The sequence below is a fragment of the Oncorhynchus mykiss genome, chromosome 4, assembly GCF_057628025.1.
Source record: "Oncorhynchus mykiss isolate SJ-2025 chromosome 4, ASM5762802v1, whole genome shotgun sequence".
Lineage (NCBI taxonomy): Eukaryota > Metazoa > Chordata > Actinopteri > Salmoniformes > Salmonidae > Oncorhynchus > Oncorhynchus mykiss.
The window spans coordinates 91,894,966-91,918,368 of record NC_143025.1 but is presented as its reverse complement, the minus strand read 5'-3'; the positions used below and the strand labels follow the sequence as shown (position 1 = coordinate 91,918,368).

The following is a 23,403-nucleotide window of genomic DNA, read 5'->3' as shown; positions in this document are numbered from 1 at the left end:
TGTGCACAGCTGTCATCAAGGCAAAGGATGGCTACTTTGAAGAATTTAAAAATCTAAAATATATTTTTGATTTGTTCCCCCAAAAATGTTTTACTACTTTATTCCATATGTTTAATTTCATCGTGTTGATGTCTTCATTATCATTCTACAATGTAGAAAATAGTAAAAAACAAATAAAGAAAAACTCTTGAATGAGTGGGTGTTTCTTCTTCTGAATGAGTGAGTATATTCTTCTTGTTTTTGGTGTGGTTTTTATATAATCCCTTTTGGGTTTCCAACCTCACCTGCTCACCATTTTAACAGTGCTTTTATCTGCTCTGTTCTGTCTTTCACTTGTTTTCTTTTGTGCCAAAAAAATATATAGAAAAAGGGTCTGTTGTCTCTGTCTGTCACTACAGATGACCCTGCAGTGGAAGGTCTGGACAAGTCACGGCAGCTCCAGACAGGAGAGGTGATCATCATTGTGGTCGTGCTGCTCATGTGGGCAGGTAAGGAAAAGGACAGGTCAGAAAAAGGACAGGGCAGGTAAGGAAAAGGACAGGGCAGGTAAGGAAAAGGACAGGGCAGGTAAGGAAAAGGACAGGACAGGTAAGGAAAAGGACAGGACAGGTATGGAAAAGGACAGGTAAGGAAAAGGACAGGGCAGGTAAGGAAAAGGACAGGACAGGTATGGAAAAGGACAGGTATGGAAAAGGACAGGTAAGGAAAAGGACAGGGCAGGTAAGGAAAAGGGCAGGTATGGAAAAGGACAGGTAAGGAAAAGGACAGGACAGGTAAGGAAAGGACAGGACAGGTATGGAAAAGGACAGGTAAGGAAAAGGACAGGGCAGGTATGGAAAAGGACAGGACAGGTAAGGAAAAGGACAGCACAGGTATGGAAAAGGACAGGGCAGGTAAGGAAAAGGACAGGGCAGGTATGGAAAAGGACAGGTATGGAAAAGGACAGGTAAGGAAAAGGACAGGACAGGTAAGGAAAAGGGCAGGTAAGGAAAAGGACAGGACAGGTAAGGAAAAGGACAGGGCAGGTATGGAAAAGGACAGGACAGGTAAGGAAAAGGACAGGACAGGTATGGAAAAGGACAGGGCAGGTAAGGAAAAGGACAGGGCAGGTATGGAAAAGGACAGGTATGGAAAAGGACAGGTAAGGAAAAGGACAGGTAAGGAAAAGGGCAGGTAAGGAAAAGGACAGGGCAGGTAAGGAAAAGGACAGGGCAGGTAAGGAAAAGGACAGGACAGGTATGGAAAAGGACAGGGCAGGTAAGGAAAAGGACCGGGCAGGTAAGGAAAAGGACAGGTAAGGAAAAGGACAGGACAGGTATGGAAAAGGACAGGGCAGGTAAGGAAAAGGGCAGGTAAGGAAAAGGACAGGTAAGGAAAAGGACAGGGCAGGTAAGGAAAAGGACCGGGCAGGTAAGGAAAAGGACAGGTAAGGAAAAGGACAGGACAGGTATGGAAAAGGACAGGGCAGGTAAGGAAAAAGGACAGGTAAGGAAAAGGACAGGACAGGTATGGAAAAGGACAGGGCAGGTAAGGAAAAAGGACAGGTAAGGAAAAGGACAGGACAGGTAAGGAAAAGGACAGGGCAGGTAAGGAAAAGGACCGGGCAGGTAAGGAAAAGGACAGGTAAGGAAAAGGACAGGACAGGTATGGAAAAGGACAGGGCAGGTAAGGAAAAAGGACAGGTAAGGAAAAGGACAGGTAAGGAAAAGGACAGGGCAGGTAAGGAAAAGGACAGGGCAGGTAAGGAAAAAGGACAGGTAAGGAAAAGGACAGGTAAGGAAAAGGACAGGGCAGGTAAGGAAAAGGACAGGGCAGGTAAGGAAAAAGGACAGGTAAGGAAAAGGACAGGGCAGGTAAGGAAAAGGACAGGTTAGGAAAAGGACAGGTAAGGAAAAGGACAGGGCAGGTAAGGAAAAAGGACAGGTAAGGAAAAGGACAGGGCAGGTAAGGAAAAGGGCAGGTAAGGAAAAGGACAGGTAAGGAAAAGGACAGGGCAGGTAAGGAAAAGGACAGGGCAGGTAAGGAAAAGGGCAGGTAAGGAAAAAGGACAGGTATGGAAAAGGACCGGGCAGGTAAGGAAAAGGACAGGTAAGGAAAAGGACAGGACAGGTATGGAAAAGGACAGGGCAGGTAAGGAAAAAGGACAGGTAAGGAAAAGGACAGGTAAGGAAAAGGACAGGGCAGGTAAGGAAAAGGACAGGGCAGGTAAGGAAAAAGGACAGGTAAGGAAAAGGACAGGTAAGGAAAAGGACAGGGCAGGTAAGGAAAAGGACAGGGCAGGTAAGGAAAAAGGACAGGTAAGGAAAAGGACAGGGCAGGTAAGGAAAAGGACAGGTTAGGAAAAGGACAGGTAAGGAAAAGGACAGGGCAGGTAAGGAAAAAGGACAGGTAAGGAAAAGGACAGGGCAGGTAAGGAAAAGGGCAGGTAAGGAAAAGGACAGGTAAGGAAAAGGACAGGGCAGGTAAGGAAAAGGACAGGGCAGGTAAGGAAAAGGGCAGGTAAGGAAAAAGGACAGGTAAGGAAAAGGACAGGGCAGGTAAGGAAAAGGACAGGGCAGGTAAGGAAAATGACAGGGCAGGTAAGGAAATGGACAGGTAAGGAAAAGGACAGGGCAGGTAAGCAAAAGGACAGGTAAGGAAAAGGACAGGGCAGGTAATGACTTTGCATGCTACCAATAATTTAGAAGCTCGTTATTGCAGATTGGATGGGTGAGTGTTCAGATGTCCAAGGATGCTGTTTCCACTACACATTTAGATTTTATTCATTCAGCAGACAACTATGTCTCTGTCAATCAATCAATCAATCAATCAATCAATCAATCAATCAATCAATCAGCCAGTCAACTATGTCTCTGTCAATCAATCAATCCATGAATCAATCAGCCAGTCAACTATGTCTCTGTCAATCAATCAATCCATGAATCAATCAGCCAGTCAACTATGTCTCTGTCAATCAATCAATCCATGAATCAATCAGCCAGTCAACTATGTCTCTGTCAATCAATCAATCCATGAATCAATCAGCCAGTCAACTATGTCTCTGTCAATCAATCAATCCATGAATCAATCAGCCAGTCAACTATGTCTCTGTCAATCAATCAATCCATGAATCAATCAGCCAGTCAACTATGTCTCTGTCAATCAATCAATCCATGAATCAATCAGCCAGTCAACTATGTCTCTGTCAATCAATCAATCCATGAATCAATCAGCCAGTCAACTATGTCTCTGTCAATCAATCAATCCATGAATCAATCAGCCAGTCAACTATGTCTCTGTCAATCAATTAATCCATGAATCAATCAGCCAGTCAACTATGTCTCTGTCAATCAATCAATCCATGAATCAATCAGCCAGTCAACTATGTCTCTGTCAATCAATCAATCCATGAATCAATCAGCCAGTCAACTATGTCTCTGTCAATCAATCAATCCATGAATCAATCAGCCAGTCAACTATGTCTCTGTCAATCAATCAATCCATGAATCAATCAGCCAGTCAACTACAGCACTGATTTCAAGCTCATCGTTAATTTTGACAGAAGCTGGGTGATATAAATCGTACAATTATTTTCCTATCGGCTTTAAAATGAACAAGAATGGCTCAGTTTTCAAAATATCTTCTCCCCTACTGTCACGTCAAATCAACATCACACTTCTCTCTCTAGTCCCTGATGTTCAACCCCAGTAATGACTAGACATGGCCTTAAGCCTCTGAGGTCTAAGACTGAGTGAGGTGTGAGACGCAACCAGGCCTGACAGGTTGTTATACCCCGGGGACCTGCAGGAACAACCAGGCCTGACAGGCTGTTATACCCCGGGGACCTGCAGGGACAACCAGGCCTGACAGGCTGTTATACCCCAGGGACCTGCGGGAACAACCAGGCTGTTACACACCAGGGACCTGCAGGGACAACCAGGCCTGACAGGCTGTTATACCACGGGGACCTGCATGGACAACCAGGCCTGACAGGTTGTTACACCCCAGGGACCTGCAGGAACAACCAGGCTGTTATACCCCAGGGACCTGCAGGGACAACCAGGCCTGACAGGCTGTTATACCCCAGGGACCTGCAGGAACAACCAGGCCTGACAGGCTGTTACACCCCAGGGACCTGCAGGAACAACCAGGCCTGACAGGCTGTTATACCCCAGGGACCTGCAGGAACAACCAGGCTGTTATACCCCAGGGACCTGCAGGAACAACCAGGCCTGACAGGCTGTTATACCCCAGGGACCTGCAAGAACAACCAGGCCTGACAGGCTGTTATACCCCAGGGACATGCAGGAACAACCAGGCCTGACAGGCTGTTACACCCCAGGGACCTGCAGGAACAACCAGGCCTGACAGGCTGTTATACACCAGGGACCTGCAGGAACAACCAGGCCTGACAGGCTGTTATACCCCAGGGACCTGCAGGAACAACCAGTCCTGACAGGCTGTTATACCCCAGGGACCTGCAGGAACAACCAGGCCTGACAGGCTGTTATACCCCAGGGACCTGCAGGAACAACCAGTCCTGACAGGCTGTTACACCCCAAGGACCTGCAGGAACAACCAGGCCTGACAGGCTGTTATACCCCACGGACCTGCAGGAACAACCAGGCCTGACAGTTGCTTAATATACACTATTATAGTGTATATGCCAGGAGCATTCAAATATTACTTTAGGAGGTCCAGACTACTGCTGCTTTTCTGTTCTACCTGATCATTAGTTGCACCCACCTGGTGTCCCAGATCTACATCAGTCCCTGATTAGAGGGGAATCACCCAGCTGGTGTCCCAGGTCTAAATCAGCCCCTGATTAGAGGGGAAGAATGGGGGGGAAAGCAGTGAAACTGGCTCCAGGTCCAGATTTTTATTTGAGGGATAAACGCTATTATATATGCACCCAACTAACATTCTCATCCAGAGGACCAAACAGGCAGATCACCCAACTAACATTCTAATCCAGAGGACCAAACAGGCAGATCACCCAGTTAACATTCTCATCCAGAGGACCAAAAAGGCAGATCACCCAGCTAACATTCTCATCCAGAGGACCAAACAGGCAGATCACCCAGCTAACATTCTAATCCAGAGGACCAAACAGGCAGATCAACCAGCTAACATTCTCATCAAGAGGACCAAACAGGCAAATCACCCAGTTAACATTCTAATCCAGAGAACCAAATAGACAGATCACCCAGCTAACATTCTCATCCAGAGGACCAAACAGGCAGATCACCCAACTAACATTCTCATCCAGGAAACCAAACAGGCAGATCAACCAGCTAACATTCTCATCCAGAGAACCAAACAGGCAGATCACCCAGCTAACATTCTCATCCAGAGGACCAAACAGGCAGATCACCCAGCTAACATTCTCATCCAGAGTACCAAACAGGCAGATCACCCAACTAACATTCTCATCCAGAGGACCAAACAGGCAGATCACCCAGCTAACATTCTCATCCAGAGAACCAAACAGGCAGATCACCCAGCTAACATTCTCATCCAGAGGACCAAACAGGCAGATCACCCAGCTAACATTCTAATCCAGAGGACCAAACAGGCAGATCACCCAACTAACATTCTCATCCAGAGGACCAAACAGGCAGATCACCCAGCTAACATTCTAATCCAGAAGACCAAACAGGCAGATCACCCAGCTAACATTCTCATCCAGAGGACCAAACAGGCAGATCACCCAACTAATATTCTCATCCAGAGGACCAAACAGGCAGATCAACCAGCTAACATTCTCATCCAGAGGACCAAACAGGCAGATCACCCAGTTAACATTCTAATCCAGAGAACCAAACAGACAGATCACCCAGCTAACGTTCTCATCCAGAGGACCAAACAGGCAGATCACCCAACTAACATTCTCATCCAGGAAACCAAACAGGCAGATCACCCAGCTAACATTCTCATCCAGAGGACCAAACAGGCAGATCAATCAACTAACATTCTCATCCAGAGGACCAAACAGGCAGATCACCCAGCTAACATTCTCATCCAGAGAACCAAACAGGCAGATCACCCAGCTAACATTCTTATCCAGACGACCAAACAGGCAGATCACCCAGCTAACATTCTTATCCAGAGGACCAAACAGGCAGATCACCCAGCTAACATTCTCATCCAGAGGACCAAACAGGCAGATCACCCAGTTTAAAGGGATATTGTCTATCCATCCACTGAGACTTTTATTGGAGGACCAACTCCTGTTGAGGGCCTAATGAACGGGCCTACCAACTCCTGTTGAGGGCCTAATGAACGGGCCTACCAACTCCTGTTGAGGGCCTAATGAACGGGCCTACCAACTCCTGTTGAGGGCCTAATGAACGGGCCTACCAACTCCTGTTGAGGGCCTAATGAACGGGCCTACCAAAGCCTGTTGAGGGCCTAATGAACGGGCCTACCAACTCCTGTTGAGGGCCTAATGAACGGGCCTACCAACTCCTGTTGAGGGCCTAATGAACGGGCCTACCAACTCCTGTTGAGGGCCCAATGTAGCTCAACGGGCCTACCGACTCCTGTTGAGGGCCCAATGAACGGGCCTACCAACTCCTGTTGAGGGCCTAATGTAGCTCAACGGGCCTACCAACTCCTGTTGAGGGCCCAATGTAGCTCAACGGGCTGTGTAGTTATTACAAAACAAACGTCTCTATTGCCTTCTCTATTGCCTTCTCTATTGCCTTCTCTATTGCCTTCTCTATTGCCTTCTCTATTGCCTTCTCTATTGCCTTCTCTATTGCCTTCTCTATTGCCTTCTCTATTGCCTTACATGCAGCAGCACCCCGAACTAACCCATCCAGATGCTGCAGGTGTATTAGTCCATTAAGGTCCACTCTAACAGCCAGCAAACACACAAAGGGAAAGTATACCGATGGTGCTGTATGACAACAGTGAAGACATTGACTTCCTTCCAAATGGCACCCTATTCCCTATATAACGCACTACCTTTGACCAGAGTCCTATTGGTCCTGGACAAAAGTAGTGCACTAGTGAGTATGGTGCCATTGCCTTCACAACCATTGGGTAGATATAATTATCTTCCCTGCTCAAAGATAAAGACACCACCATTGTCACCACCATCGTCACTACCATACCCCCCCAGGGAATGATCCACGTACCCTCTACTATGTCTCCGCTACTAGTTACATGAGATGGTGGTGACAGGGCTGTGAGTGACCAATGACATTATGTTAATCCCCATCTCTCGTCTCTCTACCTCCTCCCCCCCCCCCCCTGCAGCTGTCATTGCCCTGTTCTGTCGGCAGTATGACATCATCAAGGACAACGACTCTAGTACCGGTAAAGACAAGGTAAAGCCGTCGTCGTTGGCGAGCACGCCAGAACACTGCTCCGGAGGACTGCTGAGGAATAAGGTAAATAGATGAATGAATTAAGCAATTAATTAATCAATCAATCAACAGCACAGGACTGCTACGGAGAAAGGTCGGCAAGGTCAACCAGAGGGCATTCACTCAGACCATGGGATACATTTTGTAGGTTACACAGTCAACTACAGGAGGACTGCTTATGAGCAAGGTACATAGTTAATGGTCAACTTATTAGCCATTAAGTCAAGTACCCATACTGTAACAGTAAGCAATTACTCTGGTTGTAGTCATTGTAATATAATTGTACTATAGTATTTGCAATATAATTGTTCTATAGTAATTGTAATATAATTGTACTATAGTATTTGTAATATAATTGCAATATAATTGCACTATAGTAATTATAATATAATTGTAATATACATGTACTATAGTAATTGTAATGTAATTGTACTATAGTAATAGTAATATAATTGTACTATAATAATTGTAATGTAATTGTATTATAGTAATGTAATTGTACTATAGTAATTGTAATGTAATTGTACCATAGTAATTGTAATGTAATTGTATTATAGTAATGTAATTGTACTATAGTAATTGTAATGTAATTGTACCATAGTAATTGTAATGTAATTGTACTATAGTAATTGTAATGTAATTGTACCATAGTAATTGTAATGTAATTGTACCATAGTAATTGTAATGTAATTGTATTATAGTAATGTAATTGTACTATAGTAATTGTAATGTAATTGTACTATAGTAATTGTAATGTAATTGTACCATAGTAATTGTAATGTAATTGTATTATAGTAATATAATTGTACCATAGTAATTGTAATGTAATTGTATTATAGTAATTGTAATGTAATTGTACCATAGTAATTGTAATGTACTATAGTAATAGTAATGTAATTGTACTATAGTAATAGTAATGTAATTGTACTATAATAATAGCAGGCACCACATTGTGCACATGATGATGTATTCATGTACTTGCATCAAATATCACGTTCAGAAGCAGTCACATACTGTACATCAACACCTGCAATCTCTACAGCTCCACCACGTTACACCGTGACTGCATCCACATATCACTCCACCACCTGACTGCATCCACATATCACTCCACCACCTGACTGCATCCACATATCACTCCACCACCTGACTGCATCCACATATCACTCCACCACCTGACTGCATCCACATACCACTCCACCACGTTACACCCTGACTGCATCCACATATCACTCCACCACCTGACTGCATCCACATATCACTCCACCACCTGACTGCATCCACATATCACTCCACCACCTGACTGCTTCCACATATCACTCCACCACCTGACTGCTTCCACATACCACTCCACCACGTTACACCCTGACTGCATCCACATATCACTCCACCACGTTACACCCTGACTGCATCCACATATCACTCCACCACCTGACTGCATCCACATATCACTCCACCACCTGACTGCTTCCACATATCACTCCACCACGTTACACCCTGACTGCTGGGCTGAATCATAGACTCTCCACTCTCCACTCAGAGGAACCCATTTCTGTTGCTGCCCTCTCAGTAACCTCTATAGTGGTGTCCATTTCAGCCTTGAAACCTAAGTATATCCCAGCACTCCATTTCAACTGTGAACTTCTCTGTGTGTGTGTGTGTGTTCCATTTAAAGGGAAAGATGGGATACCTAGTCAGTTGTACAACTGAATGCCTTCAACTGAGGGGGGGGGGGGGGGCTGCCTTATTCGACACCCGCGTCTTCGTCGCCCGGGGAACAATGTGATAACTGCCTTGTTCAGGGGAACAGTGGGTTAACTGCCTTGCTCTCACGGGAACAGTGGGTTAACTGCCTTGCTCTCAGGGGAACAGTGGGTTAACTGCCTTGCTCAGGGGAACAGTGGGTTAACTGCCTTGCTCAGCGGAACAGTGGGTTAACTGCCTGGCCCTCAGGGGGCCAAAACGACCGATTTTTACCTTTGTCAGCTCGGGGATTCGATCCAGCAACCACTAGCTCTAACCACTAGTTTACCTGTGACCTTCTCTGTGAAATATTCCCCTGTCGTCTAACAACCCCTCCAGTGACATACCACGTTATGTTCACAGGCAGCCCCTCGTCACCATGGCAACCTGTACTGTTGAACTATAGGAATGTACAGAACGTCCCAATGTCACATCCCTTTCCATCTCGCAGCTGTTGTCGTCAAACTGAAAAATATATTTAAAAAATAGATATATTTTTTAAAACATACATCCTAATTTCCATATGTCAACGATGACGCCTACATTGGGTGTTAAAATGGTGGATTGTTGTAGCAGCGTCTTTATGTGGAGGGCTGCAGCAGAGAGGTGAAGCAGAAACAGACAGTCCCCTGCTATGAAAAATACACGCAACTGGGATCTGCTTGGCAAACGGGGACAGAGAGAGAGTGTGTGTGTGTGTGAGGGGGGTGGAACACTGAATAACACTCGGTAATGGACAACAGGTTTAGGATTTGTCCCATATGGCACCCTATTCCATATATAGTGCACTATATTTGACCGGGCTATTTTGAACAATGTCCTATGAGCTCTGGTTAAAAAAAAAACTAGTGCACTAAATAGGGAATAGATGTTTATTTTCTGCCTTTTATAGGGAACATGCGAAAACCTTTGAGGGCTTGGTGGTATTGAAGCCATCCGCCAGTCAATGAGATGGGGTCATCTTCATTATAATGTTCAGTAGGGAGATATTGAAGCTCTCTCTTTCCTGTTGGAAGATTCTCAGGGGTAATCGTCTTCAGTGTCCTGGCTCATCCTCCTCTTCCTCTTGTCGTTAAGAGTCTAATGGGGAAAGGGTTTCTGATGAGGTCCGTGATGAAAGCTTTAATTAGCTTTAACCGGTAGAATTGCTGAGTATGTTGCTGAGCATATTTAATCGATGTGAAACGGCTCGCTAGTTAGCGGTGGTGCGCGCTAATAGTGTTTCAATCGGTGACGTCACACATCTGAGACCTTGAAGTAGTGGTCCCCCTTGCTCTGCAAGGGCCGTGGCTTTTGTGGCGCGATGGGCAACGATGCTTCGAGGATGTCTGTTGTCGTTGTGTGCAGAGGGTCCCTGGTTCGGGGCGAGGAGAGGGGACGGAAGCTATACTGTTACACCTATGTTTTTGCCAGTAATTTGATTCTATGTATTCTTCAATCACAGCTGTTTTCTGGCCTGCTGTTCCTTCGGGGTTTTTTATTCGTGCATTTCGGTACTGTTTTAGTGTTCTGGGTCTCTTCGTTTTTGGTTGGATAGGTTTCTAAATTTCTTTCTTAGGTTTTTTCACTCTTCATCAAACCATTTCTCATTGCTGTTAATTTTCTTAGGTTTTCTGCTTGATTTTGTATTTATTTGCTATGTTAGCTGATATGTCAAATATACTGTTCAGGCTTTCTACTAAGTGAACACCTTCACTATTGCAGGAAACATTTTGCAGAGGAAGTTGTCTCTGAGGGATTGGATTTGTTTTTTTTTGTCCAATTATTCTTTGGTCGGCTTCTACACTATCTTCCTTCCATCGATAGCATGTTTTAATAGCATGCAGTTTGTTGGGCTTTGATGCCTCATGGTTGAGTATTGTTCTGTTCAAGTAGGCTGTGATTTTGCTGTGATCTGATAGGGGTGTCAGTGGGCTGACTGTGAACTCTCTGAGAGACTCTGGGTTGAGGTCAGTGATAGAGTAGTCTACAAGGGATGAGTTGTTGGTGTACCTACCGCAGGAAGCCCCTCAAAGCATACCATTGACTATGTACAGATCCAGCATGCGACAGCTCTGTTTTTGTTGGTTATGTTGTCGTAGTTGAATTCTGTCATCTCCAAGTACATTCGGAAAGTATTCAGACCCCTTGACTTTTTCCACATTTTCTAAAATTGATTAAATTGTTTTTTTCCCTCATCAAACTATATACACAATACCCCATAATGACAAATGTATAAAAAATGTATTTAAAAGAAAATAACATTTACTTAAGTATTCAGACCCTTTACTCAGTACTTTGTTGAAGCACCTTTGGCAGCGATTACTGCCTCGAGTCTTCTTGGGTATGATGCTACAAGCTTGGCACACCTGTATTTGAATGGGGAGCATCGCTGCGTAGCTATTTTCAGGTCTCTCCAGAGATGTTCGATCGGGTTCAAGTCCGGGCTCTGGCTGGGCCACTCAAGGACCGAGACTTGTCCCAAAGTCACTCATGCGTTGTCTTGGCTATGTGCTTAGGGTTATTGTCCTGTTAAAAGGTGAAACTTCACCCCAGTCTGATGTCCTGAACGCTCAAGGATCTTTCTTTGCATGGCTCCGTTCATCTTTCCCTCAAACCTGACTAGTCTCCCAGTCCCTGCTGCTGAAAAACATCATGATGCTGCCACCACCATGCTTCACCGAAGGGATGGTGCCAAGTTTCCTCCAGACATGACGCTTGGCGTTCTGGCCAAAGAGGTCAATCTTTGTTTCATCAGACCAGAGAATCTTGTTTCTCAAGGTCTGAGTCCTTTAGGTGCCTTTTGGCAAACTCCGAGTGGGCTGTCATGTGCCTTTTACTGAGGAGTGGCTTCCGTCTGGCCACTCTTAGCATAAGGGCCTGATTGGTGGAATGCTACAGAGATGGTTGTCCTTCTGGAAGGTTCTCCCATCTCCACAGAGGAACTCTGGAGCTCTGAGTGACCAAGGCCCTTATCCCTCGATTGCTCAGTTTGGCCGGACGGCCAGCTCTAAGAAGAGTCTTGGTGGTTTCAAACAACTTCCATTTAGGCATGATGGAGGCCACTGTGTTCTTGGTGAAACTTCAATGCTGCAGAGATTTTTTGGTACCCTTCCCCAGATCTGTGCCTCGACACAATTCTGTCTCAGAGCTCTACGGACAATTTCTTTGACCTCATGGCTTTGTTTTTGCTCTGACTTGCACTGCCAACTGTGGAGCCTTATATAGACAGGTGTGTGCCTTTCCAAACCATGTCAGATCAATTGAATTTACCACACCTGGACTCCAATCAAGTTGTAGAAACATCTCAAGGATGATCAATGGAAACAGGATGAACCGGAGCTCAATTTTGAGTCTCATAACAAAGGGTCTGAATACTTATGTAAATAATGTATTTCTGTTTTTTTATTTTTAATACATTTGTAAAAGTTTCTCAAAACAAGTTTTTGCTTTGTCATTATGAAGTATTGTGTGTAGATTGATGAGGACATTTTTTTTGTATTTAATACATTTTGTAATAATGCTGTAACATAACAAAATGTGAAACAAGTCAATGCACTGTAGGTGTTTGTGGTTGTCAGGGGAGTGTCTCGCGGGGTCCATTGCTCTTGTGTTAGGTGTTGGACACAGTCACGGGAAATACTTGCGTTTAACCGCCTTATGGTAGCAGGGTGGAAGTCTTTTCGTGGTAGCAGGGTGGAGATAACCACTCATGAGTTGGGGAAAGTGGAAGAAGCTTTTTTCAGTCACTCCCTTGGGTGTTGTTGCCACCCTTTCCTGCTGTGTGCTGGGGGGGGGGGGGGGGGGGGGGGTGTTGATTCTCCACTTGGGGTTGCTCGTCTGTGGGGCTGTTTAAGGAAGGGGTCTGGTCTTAGTTGCTTGGGGTGGGGGAATCGTCACCAAGAAAAGAGCTTCTCCTGCTGTTCACCCTCTTTGATTCTTATGATTCTGTGGAAGTCTTGCTGAAACTGTTGGTTTGTCCCAATACTGTTCCAGACTTACAGGTTGACATTGGCTGCCTCAGAGTCCTCATTGTCCGGGTACCCTGAGTTTCCACACATCGCTAACGCCCCCTTCCCTTGACAGATGAATAGTGTATTAATATAGCACTGCGCCAGGGGATGATCTGTGTGGAAGATTAAGTTACATACGTTCTCATTTGTCAGCAAAAAAAAAAACTGTCTGTGGATTGTCCACTTTCCATGTCTTCTCTTTTCTTTTCTGTTCTTACATCTGTGATGACCTCTGCTCAGGGGGGAAGCCATGGAACAAAGGGACCAAAGAGGCCTCTGCATTTGGGAGGCTGTGAAACTCTGCAGCCATTGTTGGTCTCAAGGGCTTTCACACCTTTCACTTTACACCTCTGTACAAATTGAAGTTGCAGGGTTTTGTTTTGTCCTTGCAAGCTTGGTAGCCTTTTAACTTAGCATTCAGCCTTTATTAAGTCAAATATCTAGAGATTATTGTAAGGTATTTTTCTTCTTGGCTTTAGAAGTAGCTTCAGACTAAACATTACTCACTCAGTTCCAGGTTGGATGGTATTTTGGTGGATTGCACTTTCTGCTTGTTGATTTGCCAGATAATTTGCTGGATAGTCATTGGTAGTAAGAATCCCTGGTAGGAGGAATCCTTCCAGGTAGTTTTGACCAAAATCAAGTTGTAGGTTTGGAGTTTTTTGGAGTGGTTGTGTTGTGGAGGGTTTATCCAACACTAAACCATTTATTTTTTTATTGCTGAAATGCTCTCTCTCTCTCTGTCAATTCAATTCAATTCAAGGGCTTTATTGGCATGGGAAACATGTGTTAACATTGCCAAAGCAAGTGAGGTAGATAATATATAAAGTGAATATATAAAGTGAAAAACAATTGAAATTAACAGTAAACATTACACATACAGAAGTTTCAAAATAATGACATTACAAATGTCATATTATATATATACAGTGTTTTAACAATGTACAAATGGTTAAAGGACACAAGATAAAATAAATAAGCATAAATATGGATTATATGGGTTATATCTCTCTCTCTCTCTCTCTCTCTCTCTCTCACTCTCTCACTCTCTCACTCTCTGTCTCTCTCTCTCTCTCTGTCTCTCTCTCTCTCCCTCTCTCTCTCTCTGTCTCTCTCTCTCTCTCCCTCTCTCTCCCTCTGTCTCCCTCTCTCTGTCTCTCCCTCTCTCTCTCTCTCTCTCTCTGTGTCTCTCTCTCTCTGTCTCTCTCTCTGTCTCTCTCTCTCTCCCTCTCTCCCTCTCTCTCTCTCTCTCTCTCTCTCTCTCACACTCACATTCAGACTGTTTTGTTTCCCTCTGACAGTATAATAATAACCAATGAACAGAGAAAACCCCCTAAATTATATTTTTTCAACATGAAATTTGATTACTTTTCCTAGAGTGACCCCAACATTAGAAAAAGTGAAACATCTCCTTTGTTCATATTTCCATGAAAGCTGTACAACACCAGGGGACAAAGATTGTCTTAGGGTCATTTTTTATTCAGCAGTTATAAAATCGTTGACACACACACACACACACACACACACACACACACACACACACACACACACACACACAGATACAATGAGAAATTGAGATTATGTGAGCTACTGATTGAACACAGCCAGCAGCTCCTGAAGATGAAGATCACCATGGTTGGCACAGTTAGAAAGAACAAGTCTGAGCTCCCCCCTGCACTCCTCCCAACAATGGGGAGAGAGGCCTTCTCATCAAAGTTTGCCTCAACCCCTCCACCCCTCTAGTTTCTTACCTCCCAAAGAGGAACAAGAATGTGGTCCTCCTGAGCACACTGCACAAAACGGCTGAGATCAGTGATCGTGAGGACAGGAAGCCAGCCATCATCCTGGACCTCAACCACAACAAAGGAGGCGTGGACAACCTGGACAAGGTGATTGGATCTTACAGCTGCAGGAGGACGACTGCCCGCCGGCCCCTGGTCATCTTCCATAACATCATTGGTGTGTCCTCATACAATGCCTTTGTGATATGGAACAAGATCATACCTACTTGGATGCCTGATAAGCGGAACAAGAGGAGGGTGTTCCTGGAGCAGCTGGGAAAGGCACTTGTAACCCCACACATTCAAAGACGGGAGCACCTCCCCCGCACAGCAGCCTCTGCAGCGCTTGTGAAAGCTGTTCACGGGGCTGAATCTTGTCCTGATCCACCTGAGGCTGCAGCTGGGGCAGGTAAGAGGAGGAGATGCCAATTCTGCCCCCCAAAGGACTGTAAATCAAATACTATGTGCTGCACATGTGAGAAATACATCTGCAAAGTCCTTGTACACACACTTACATACTGTCCTACATATGCTAATTATAGTTGATGGATTTATGTTCTTTACTATTTGTATCTATTATCTTATTTTATTCTTATTTATCGTTGTTGTTTATAAACCTTGTGGGTGGGGGCAATGGTTAAAAAAAATGGGAGAAGACTAGTATTTTGTAGTTGAAGTCCTCGATGGTACAGTATATAAGAATATATATCACGATGTTACCAAAAAAAGTTCAAGACTGTTATTGTTCCCCTTCAATAAATTGCATTCAAAATTACTTTCTGCACATTTCTGCTACTTTCTTAGGCTATACAAGTGCTATCTCTTGCTAATACAGTACCTTTATCAATAATAATAATAATAAATCTCTACTTTAGTAAAGAAAACAATTATGTCAGGTGTGTTGTAATAAAAACGAGTGTCCACTGACTAAATGATTTAAATGATTTAAATGCAGTCTTTCTGCTCTGTGAAGAGGGAAAACCCAGACAGTTGGTGATGAATGAGTGGTGTCCACTGATTTAAATGCAGTCTTTGTGCTCTGTGAAGAGGGAAAACCCAGACAGTTGGTGATGAATGAGTGGTGTCCACTGACTAAATGCAGTCTTTGTGCTCTGTGAAGAGGGAAAACCCAGACAGTTGGTGATGAATGAGTGGTGTCCACTGACTAAATGCAGTCTTTGTGCTCTGTGAAGAGGGAAAACCCAGACAGTTGGTGATGAATGAGTGGTGTCCACTGACTAAATGCAGTCTTTGTGCTCTGTGAAGAGGGAAAACCCAGACAGTTGGTGATGAATGACAGGTTGTTTCTTCATGCAAAATAGATTTGGGGTTTAACATTAAATTAAGCTGCTTTATTTTAGGGGTTTAGTGAAGGCGGGTCATTTTTTTTACTCTTTGGACAAGAGGAGTATACAGAATGTTAAGACGACACAAGGGTTAAAATATATAAGTTTTGGCCTCTACAATGGCCTTCTTTAGAACACAAAAATAATAAATTGGTTGTGTTTATTAAGGTCTTAGGTAACGTTAGAATATTGCTCACGAAGCCTGATGTGTCTCTCTGTTTCCATCTATTGCAGTTTCATCCGTCGCTACAATCCATCAACATAATTGAGGTTTAAGGGAAGAATGCAGAATGCAGACGCCAATTCCAACCTTCCTCCTCCGTCACTACGTTCTCCAACTCCTCAAATCGTCTCTCCTCCTCTCTGATGAAGACGAAACAAGTCATTGGATAAACTGCCGCCCTGAGGCATGACCGTTGATGCATGTCGAGCCAAGCTAATTTAGCAAAGAACACACACACACACACACACACACAGAGAGTTAAGTATACTGTACATACACTATTTTAATGTTAATACGTTATACATGAAGTATTTCAAGTGAGATACTTGGTTTGTAATTAGTACACCACCGGCCATCTCTGGGACATCTGTCTCTGTCGTAGATTCAATCCGTGTTGCTGAAGATAAATCCTCTTAAAGGCAATGTTCCTGCGTTTTCGCAGAGGCTGCAATGACTGTCCACTCTGCTTATGTCGGTAGGCTCAAACGGAAAATTCCCTTTAAAATGTTATCGTGGTAAAACACGGATCTTCCGCAATAGAGACTGAATCTAGCCCTTTGTGTTCATGTTGTCGTGTGTGATTTTTAAAAAATATAAACTAGATTCCATGTTATGGATTATGTTACTTTGATTATATCCTTGGATCTGTTTTTTTTTTTTTGCATCTTAATCCTCTTCCCCCCCCCTTGTACAGTCATTTCACAATAATAACATCCCAATTGGTTGCCACAAAATACTCATACTTGGGAGTAATTATCACAGGTGAAAATATTGTGATCTGAGTCCGACAGACTATAGCAATGCTAATAAGTACAAATGATAGAAACTAGTTCTGAACACATGCAGTTGTAGATGAATACACATACCTTGTGGCCATCGTCGACGCGTTATTGACGCATGTCTGTGCATATGAAGAAATGTCTATATTCCATAAGATTGACTACTGGAGGGGCGCATGCCGGTCATTCATCCATAGTATAATATTTAATGTGCTCTCTATTTTACCTACACAAAATATGCAACAACAGAAATTATTGCAATACTGGGAAAGAGGAATATTATAAATTTTTATATCGTCATTTGATCATCCTTCCTTTTAGTTAGGACTTGTTTGTTTGGATGTTTTGACACTTGTAAATATCCTGACACTGTGTTTTATCTGAACTATTGAACAATAAAGTTTATTTAAAATTCAAACGGAATATCTGCTGCCCAGACTGATTATGATGTAACAGGGGAAATGACCCAAATTGAAATTGCGTGCATATGTATCACACGGGTCTATCACGGGAGAAATCGACATCTTGACCATTAGGACATTGTCTCTTGGCCCCGAGGGTCAACACTCATTCTGAAGTCGCTGGCGGGTCTACCATCTAGCCGTCCCGTGACCATGTACTAAAACAGATCATAGTTTTTTCTATATTGTTTTCTATGTTCACCAATAGGAAGATGGGGATGAAAGTTGCTCATTAACCCTCCTGCTGCGTTCCGAGTTGAATTGGACCGATTTTTCTCTCTCTGAAAAATGTAGTTCATTTAATCTGATTGTCATAAGGTTCCGTGTCTTTGTCAACACAGGGCTTCTGAACACACAAAATACATTTTTATGATTTTTTCATTAAATTATTTAACTTTTGTACACCTGTGTTGTTCCCCGGTCAAAAATGACAGGTCAATAGAAGTGAATGGGTGAGACTACAATTAGTGTATAAAATTGAGTTCAGGCACATGCCCATTCATCAGATGGACACACCACTTCTCCCAGACCCCCACGTCCATGTGCCTGAACACACACACACACACACCTCACTCCCCTTCTTGGCTTCCATGGCAACCCCCACGAAAACCTTTCCCCAATAGAATCTTTCCCCATAGGAACCACACCTGTTGGCATTCTCACAAACAATCGCAACATTGTTTCAATAATATATAGACATTTTCTCACAGCTCTGGTATATAAAAGCTTTTTTGAGGCCTTGCTCACAATTCATTCTGTGGCAGCACAATGACCAAACGATATACTGTATGTGAGGCTCTTGATCATATCTTTGATCATGACACTGGTGAGGAGGAGAGAGGCCTTGTTAAACTTTGATACAAAGTATTCTGTGATAAATAGCACTATATGTTTTATCTGAGTATTTGTTATAGTCAAAATAATCTAGACATTATGCTTTTTAAAAACTTTGTTGTGTAAGTGTAACAGTATAAGTTTAAACCGTCCCCTCGCCCATACCCGGGCGCGAACCAGGGACCCTCTGCACACATCATCAACAGTCACCCACGAAGCATCGTTACCCATCGCTCCACAAAAGCCGTGGCCCTTGCAGAGCAAAGGGGGAACCACTACTTCAAGGTCTCAGAGCAAGTGACGTCACCGATTGAAACGCTATTTAGCGCGCACCGCTAACTAAGCTAGCCGTTTCACATCCGTTACATGAGCTCAGGTAAATGAGGCCTACAGGCCATAAATAGCAAATAGAAGATCAAAACATGTAATGTTCACAAGAACATGAGTTGATAAAAAGATCTAACACAACATTAGGTGATAATATATGTATTATTATGGATTTATAAATCAGGTATAATGGGGAGGTCATTTTGGACTGGGAACACATAATTAATTAACATTAATTAACGAACACAACAGGAGGGTTAAACAAAAGTTATCATCGTATTCTTATTGGTTCATGCTAATGAATAATGTCAAATGATGCCATCATCTCGTGTTATGTCTGCGTTACAATTTCTGGTCAACCTATTTTCTCTTGCCATCATTAATTATGTTTACACCAGAATTATCAAAGATACATTTACAAACTGCTGTGGAAGATAGTTTATGAAAGAAGATTGAACAACCAAATATGAACTGCAATTACATCAACAAATGAACTGCAATTACATGAAACTATGAACTGCAATTAAATTGAAATATGAACTGCAATTACATCAACATATGAACTGCAATTAGTCTCACAGTAGACTAGACACCATTTCAGTCACGCAGTAGACTAGACACCACATCAGTCACACAGTAGACTAGACACCACATCAGCCTCACAGTAGACTAGACACCACATCAGTCACACAGTAGACTAGACACCACATCAGTCACACAGTAGACTAGACACCATTTCAGTCACACAGTAGACTAGACACCATTTCAGTCACACAGTAGACTAGACACCACATCAGTCACACAGTAGACTAGACACCACATCCGTCTCACAGTAGACTAGACACCACATCAGTCACACAGTAGACTAGACACCACATCAGTCACACAGTAGACTAGACACCACATCAGTCACACAGTAGACTAGACACCACATCAGTCACACAGTAGACTAGACACCACATCAGTCACACAGTAGACTAGACAACACATCAGTCACACAGTAGACTAGACACCACATCAGTCACACAGTAGACTAAACACCACGTCAGTCACACAGTAGACTAGACACCACGTCAGTCACACAGTAGACTAGACACCACGTCAGTCACACAGTAGACTGGACACCACATCAGTCACACAGTAGACTAGACACCACGTCAGTCACACAGTAGACTAGACACCACATCAGTCACACAGTAGACTAGACACCACATCAGTCACACAGTAGACTAGACACCACATCAGTCACACAGTAGACTAGACACCACATCAGTCACACAGTAGACTAGACAACACATCAGTCACACAGTAGACTAGACACCACATCAGTCACACAGTAGACTAGACACCACGTCAGTCACACAGTAGACTAGACACCACGTCAGTCACACAGTAGACTAGACACCACGTCAGTCACACAGTAGACTGGACATCACATCAGTCACACAGTAGACTAGACACCACGTCAGTCACACAGTAGACTAGACACCACGTCAGTCACACAGTAGACTAGACACCACATCAGTCACACAGTAGACTAGACACCACATCAGTCACACAGTAGACTGGACACCACATCAGTCACACAGTAGACTAGACACCATTTCAGTCACGCAGTAGACTATACACCATTTCAGTCACACAGTAGACTAGACACCACATCAGTCACACAGTAGACTAGACACCACATCAGTCACACAGTAGACTAGACACCACGTCAGTCACACAGTAGACTGGACACCACATCAGTCACACAGTAGACTAGACACCACGTCAGTCACACAGTAGACTAGACACCACGTCAGTCACACAGTAGACTAGACACCACATAAGTCACACAGTAGACTAGACACCACATCAGTCACACAGTAGACTGGACACCACATCAGTCACACAGTAGACTAGACACCACATCAGTCACACAGTAGACTAGACACCACATCAGTCACAGCAGTAGACTAGACACCACATCAGTCACACAGTAGACTAGACACCACATCAGTCACACAGTAGACTAGACACCACATCAGTCTCACAGTAGACTAGACACCACATCAGTCACAGCAGTAGACTAGACACCACATCAGTCACACAGTAGACTAGACACCACATCAGTCACACAGTAGACTAGACACCACATCAGTCACACAGTAGACTAGACACCACATCAGTCACACAGTAGACTAGACACCACATCAGTCACAGCAGTAGACTAGACACCACATCAGTCACACAGTAGACTAGACACCACATCAGTCACACAGTAGACTAGACACCACATCAGTCACACAGTAGACTAGACACCACAGCAGTCACAGCAGTAGACTAGACACCACATCAGTCACACAGTAGACTAGACACCACATCAGTCACACAGTAGACTAGACACCACATCAGTCACACAGTAGACTAGACACCACATCAGTCACACAGTAGACTAGACACCACATCAGTCACAGCAGTAGACTAGACACCACATCAGTCACACAGTAGACTAGACACCACATCAGTCACACAGTAGACTAGACACCACATCAGTCACACAGTAGACTAGACACCACATCAGTCACACAGTAGACTAGACACCACATCAGTCACACAGTAGACTAGACACCACATCAGCCTCACAGTAGACTAGACACCACATCAGTCACACAGTAGACTAGACACCACATCAGTCACACAGTAGACTAGACACCACATCAGCCTCACAGTAGACTAGACACCACATCAGTCACACAGTAGACTAGACACCACATCAGTCACACAGTAGACTAGACACCACATCAGTCACACAGTAGACTAGACACCACATCAGTCACACAGTTACAGTGGGGGGAATGTTCATCATATTAAAGGATTATCAGATAATTAACCATTACATAATTACACTATACAGCAGCCACTTAGCAGTTAATTAGATAGTCATGTATGTATAGCTAACGATGCATGAATACCTAATGGAAGAATCAATGACAACCATGTTAGAAAATTTAGGCTGGTCATCAATAATTCATATATTTCTCCGGAGTACAGGAGAAAGTGTTACTCAATGAAGCCTATTTCTTAACAGAAAACACATCATATGACGTGATATGCAGAGCATGAACTGTGATAATGTTGCAACAAAGCAAAGCTGTATTATAGGCTACGGGTAGGGCCCCAAAGCTGTATTGTAGACTATGGGTAGGGCCCCAAAGCTGTATTGTAGACTATGGGTAGGGCCCCAAATCTGTATTGTAGACTATGGGTAGGGCCCCAAAGCTGTATTGTAGACTATGGGTAGGGGCCCAAAGCTGTATTATAGGCTATGGGTAGGGCCCCAAAGCTGTATTGTAGGCTACGGGTAGGGCCCCAAAGCTGTATTGTAGGCTACGGGTAGGGCCCCAAAGCTGTATTGTAGACTATGGGTAGGGCCCCAAAGCTGTATTGTAGGTTACGGGTAGGGCCCCAAAGCTGTATTGTAGGTTACGGGTAGGGCCCCAAAGCTGTATTGTAGACTATGTGTAGGGCCCCAAAGCTGTATTGTAGACTATAGCTAGGGCCCCAAAGCTGTATTGTAGGCTATGGGTAGGGCCACAAAGCTGTATTGTAGACTATGGGTAGGGCCCCAAAGCTGTATTGTAGGCTATGGGTAGGGCCCAAATCTGTATTGTAGACTATGGGTAGGGCCCCAAAGCTGTATTGTAGACTATGGGTAGGACCCCAAAGCTGTATTGTAGACTATGGGTAGGGCACAACGCTGTATTGTAGACTATGGGTAGGGCCCCAATGCTGTATTGTAGACTATGGGTAGGGCCCCAAAGCTGTATTGTAGGCTATGGGTAGGGACCCAAAGCTGTATTGTAGACTATGGGTAGGACCCCAAAGCTGTATTGTAGGCTATGGGTAGGGCCCCAAAGCTGTATTGTAGGCTATATAGAGAATAGGGTATAGGAAATAGGGAATAGCACTGTACAGGGAATAGGGTACCATGTGTGATGCATGCTATTTATCCGACTAGATCTGTAGATAACGTACCAAAAATATAGCCTATGAACTACAAAAAGCAAATAAAATCAAAGCACGGTGGCTTGGAAAAACTCCCTAGAAAGGCCAGAACCTGGGAAGAAACCTAGAGAGGAACCAGGCTATGATGGGTGGCCAGTACTCTTCTGGCTGTGCTGGGTGGAGATTATAACAGAACATGGCCAAGATGTTCAAATGTTCATAAATGACCAGCATGGTCAAATAATAATAATCACAGTAGTTGTCGAGGGTGCAACAAGTCAGCACCTCAGGCGTAAATGTCAGTTGGCTTTTCATAGCCGATCATTAAGAGTATCTCTACCGCTCCTACTGTCTCTAGAGAGTTGAAAACAGCAGGTCTGGGAGAGGTATCACGTCCGGTGAACAGGTCAGGGTTCCATAGCCGCAGGCAGAACAGTTGAAACTGGAGCAGCAGCACAGCCAGGTGGACTGGGGACAGCAAGGAGTCATCATGCCAGGTAGTCCTGAGGCATGGTCCTAGGGCTCAGGTCCTCTGAGAGAGAGAAAGAAAGAAAGAGAGAAAGAGAGAATTAGAG

At 44.1% G+C, this 23,403-nt stretch overlaps 2 protein-coding genes across 2 annotated transcripts in view; one reads left to right on the top strand and one right to left on the bottom strand.

The window, feature by feature from the left end:
* The window catches only part of fndc4a (fibronectin type III domain containing 4a), a 79,572-nt gene extending 61,933 nt beyond the window's left edge, over positions 1-17,639 (top strand). The window contains exons 4-6 of the mRNA XM_036976390.2: positions 399-488; positions 7,243-7,376; positions 16,449-17,639. Coding sequence (XP_036832285.2) covers positions 399-488; positions 7,243-7,376; positions 16,449-16,490 — 266 coding nt within the window. The 3' untranslated portion in view covers positions 16,491-17,639. The remainder of the gene's footprint in view (positions 1-398; positions 489-7,242; positions 7,377-16,448) is intronic.
* Positions 17,640-21,675: 4,036 nt separating this feature from the next.
* Positions 21,676-23,403, bottom strand: part of si:dkey-71h2.2 (low density lipoprotein receptor adapter protein 1) — a 136,243-nt gene continuing 134,515 nt past the window's right edge. The window contains exon 9 of the mRNA XM_090233314.1: positions 21,676-23,360. Within this exon, the coding sequence (XP_090089440.1) occupies positions 23,345-23,360 (16 nt within the window). The 3' untranslated portion in view covers positions 21,676-23,344. The remainder of the gene's footprint in view (positions 23,361-23,403) is intronic.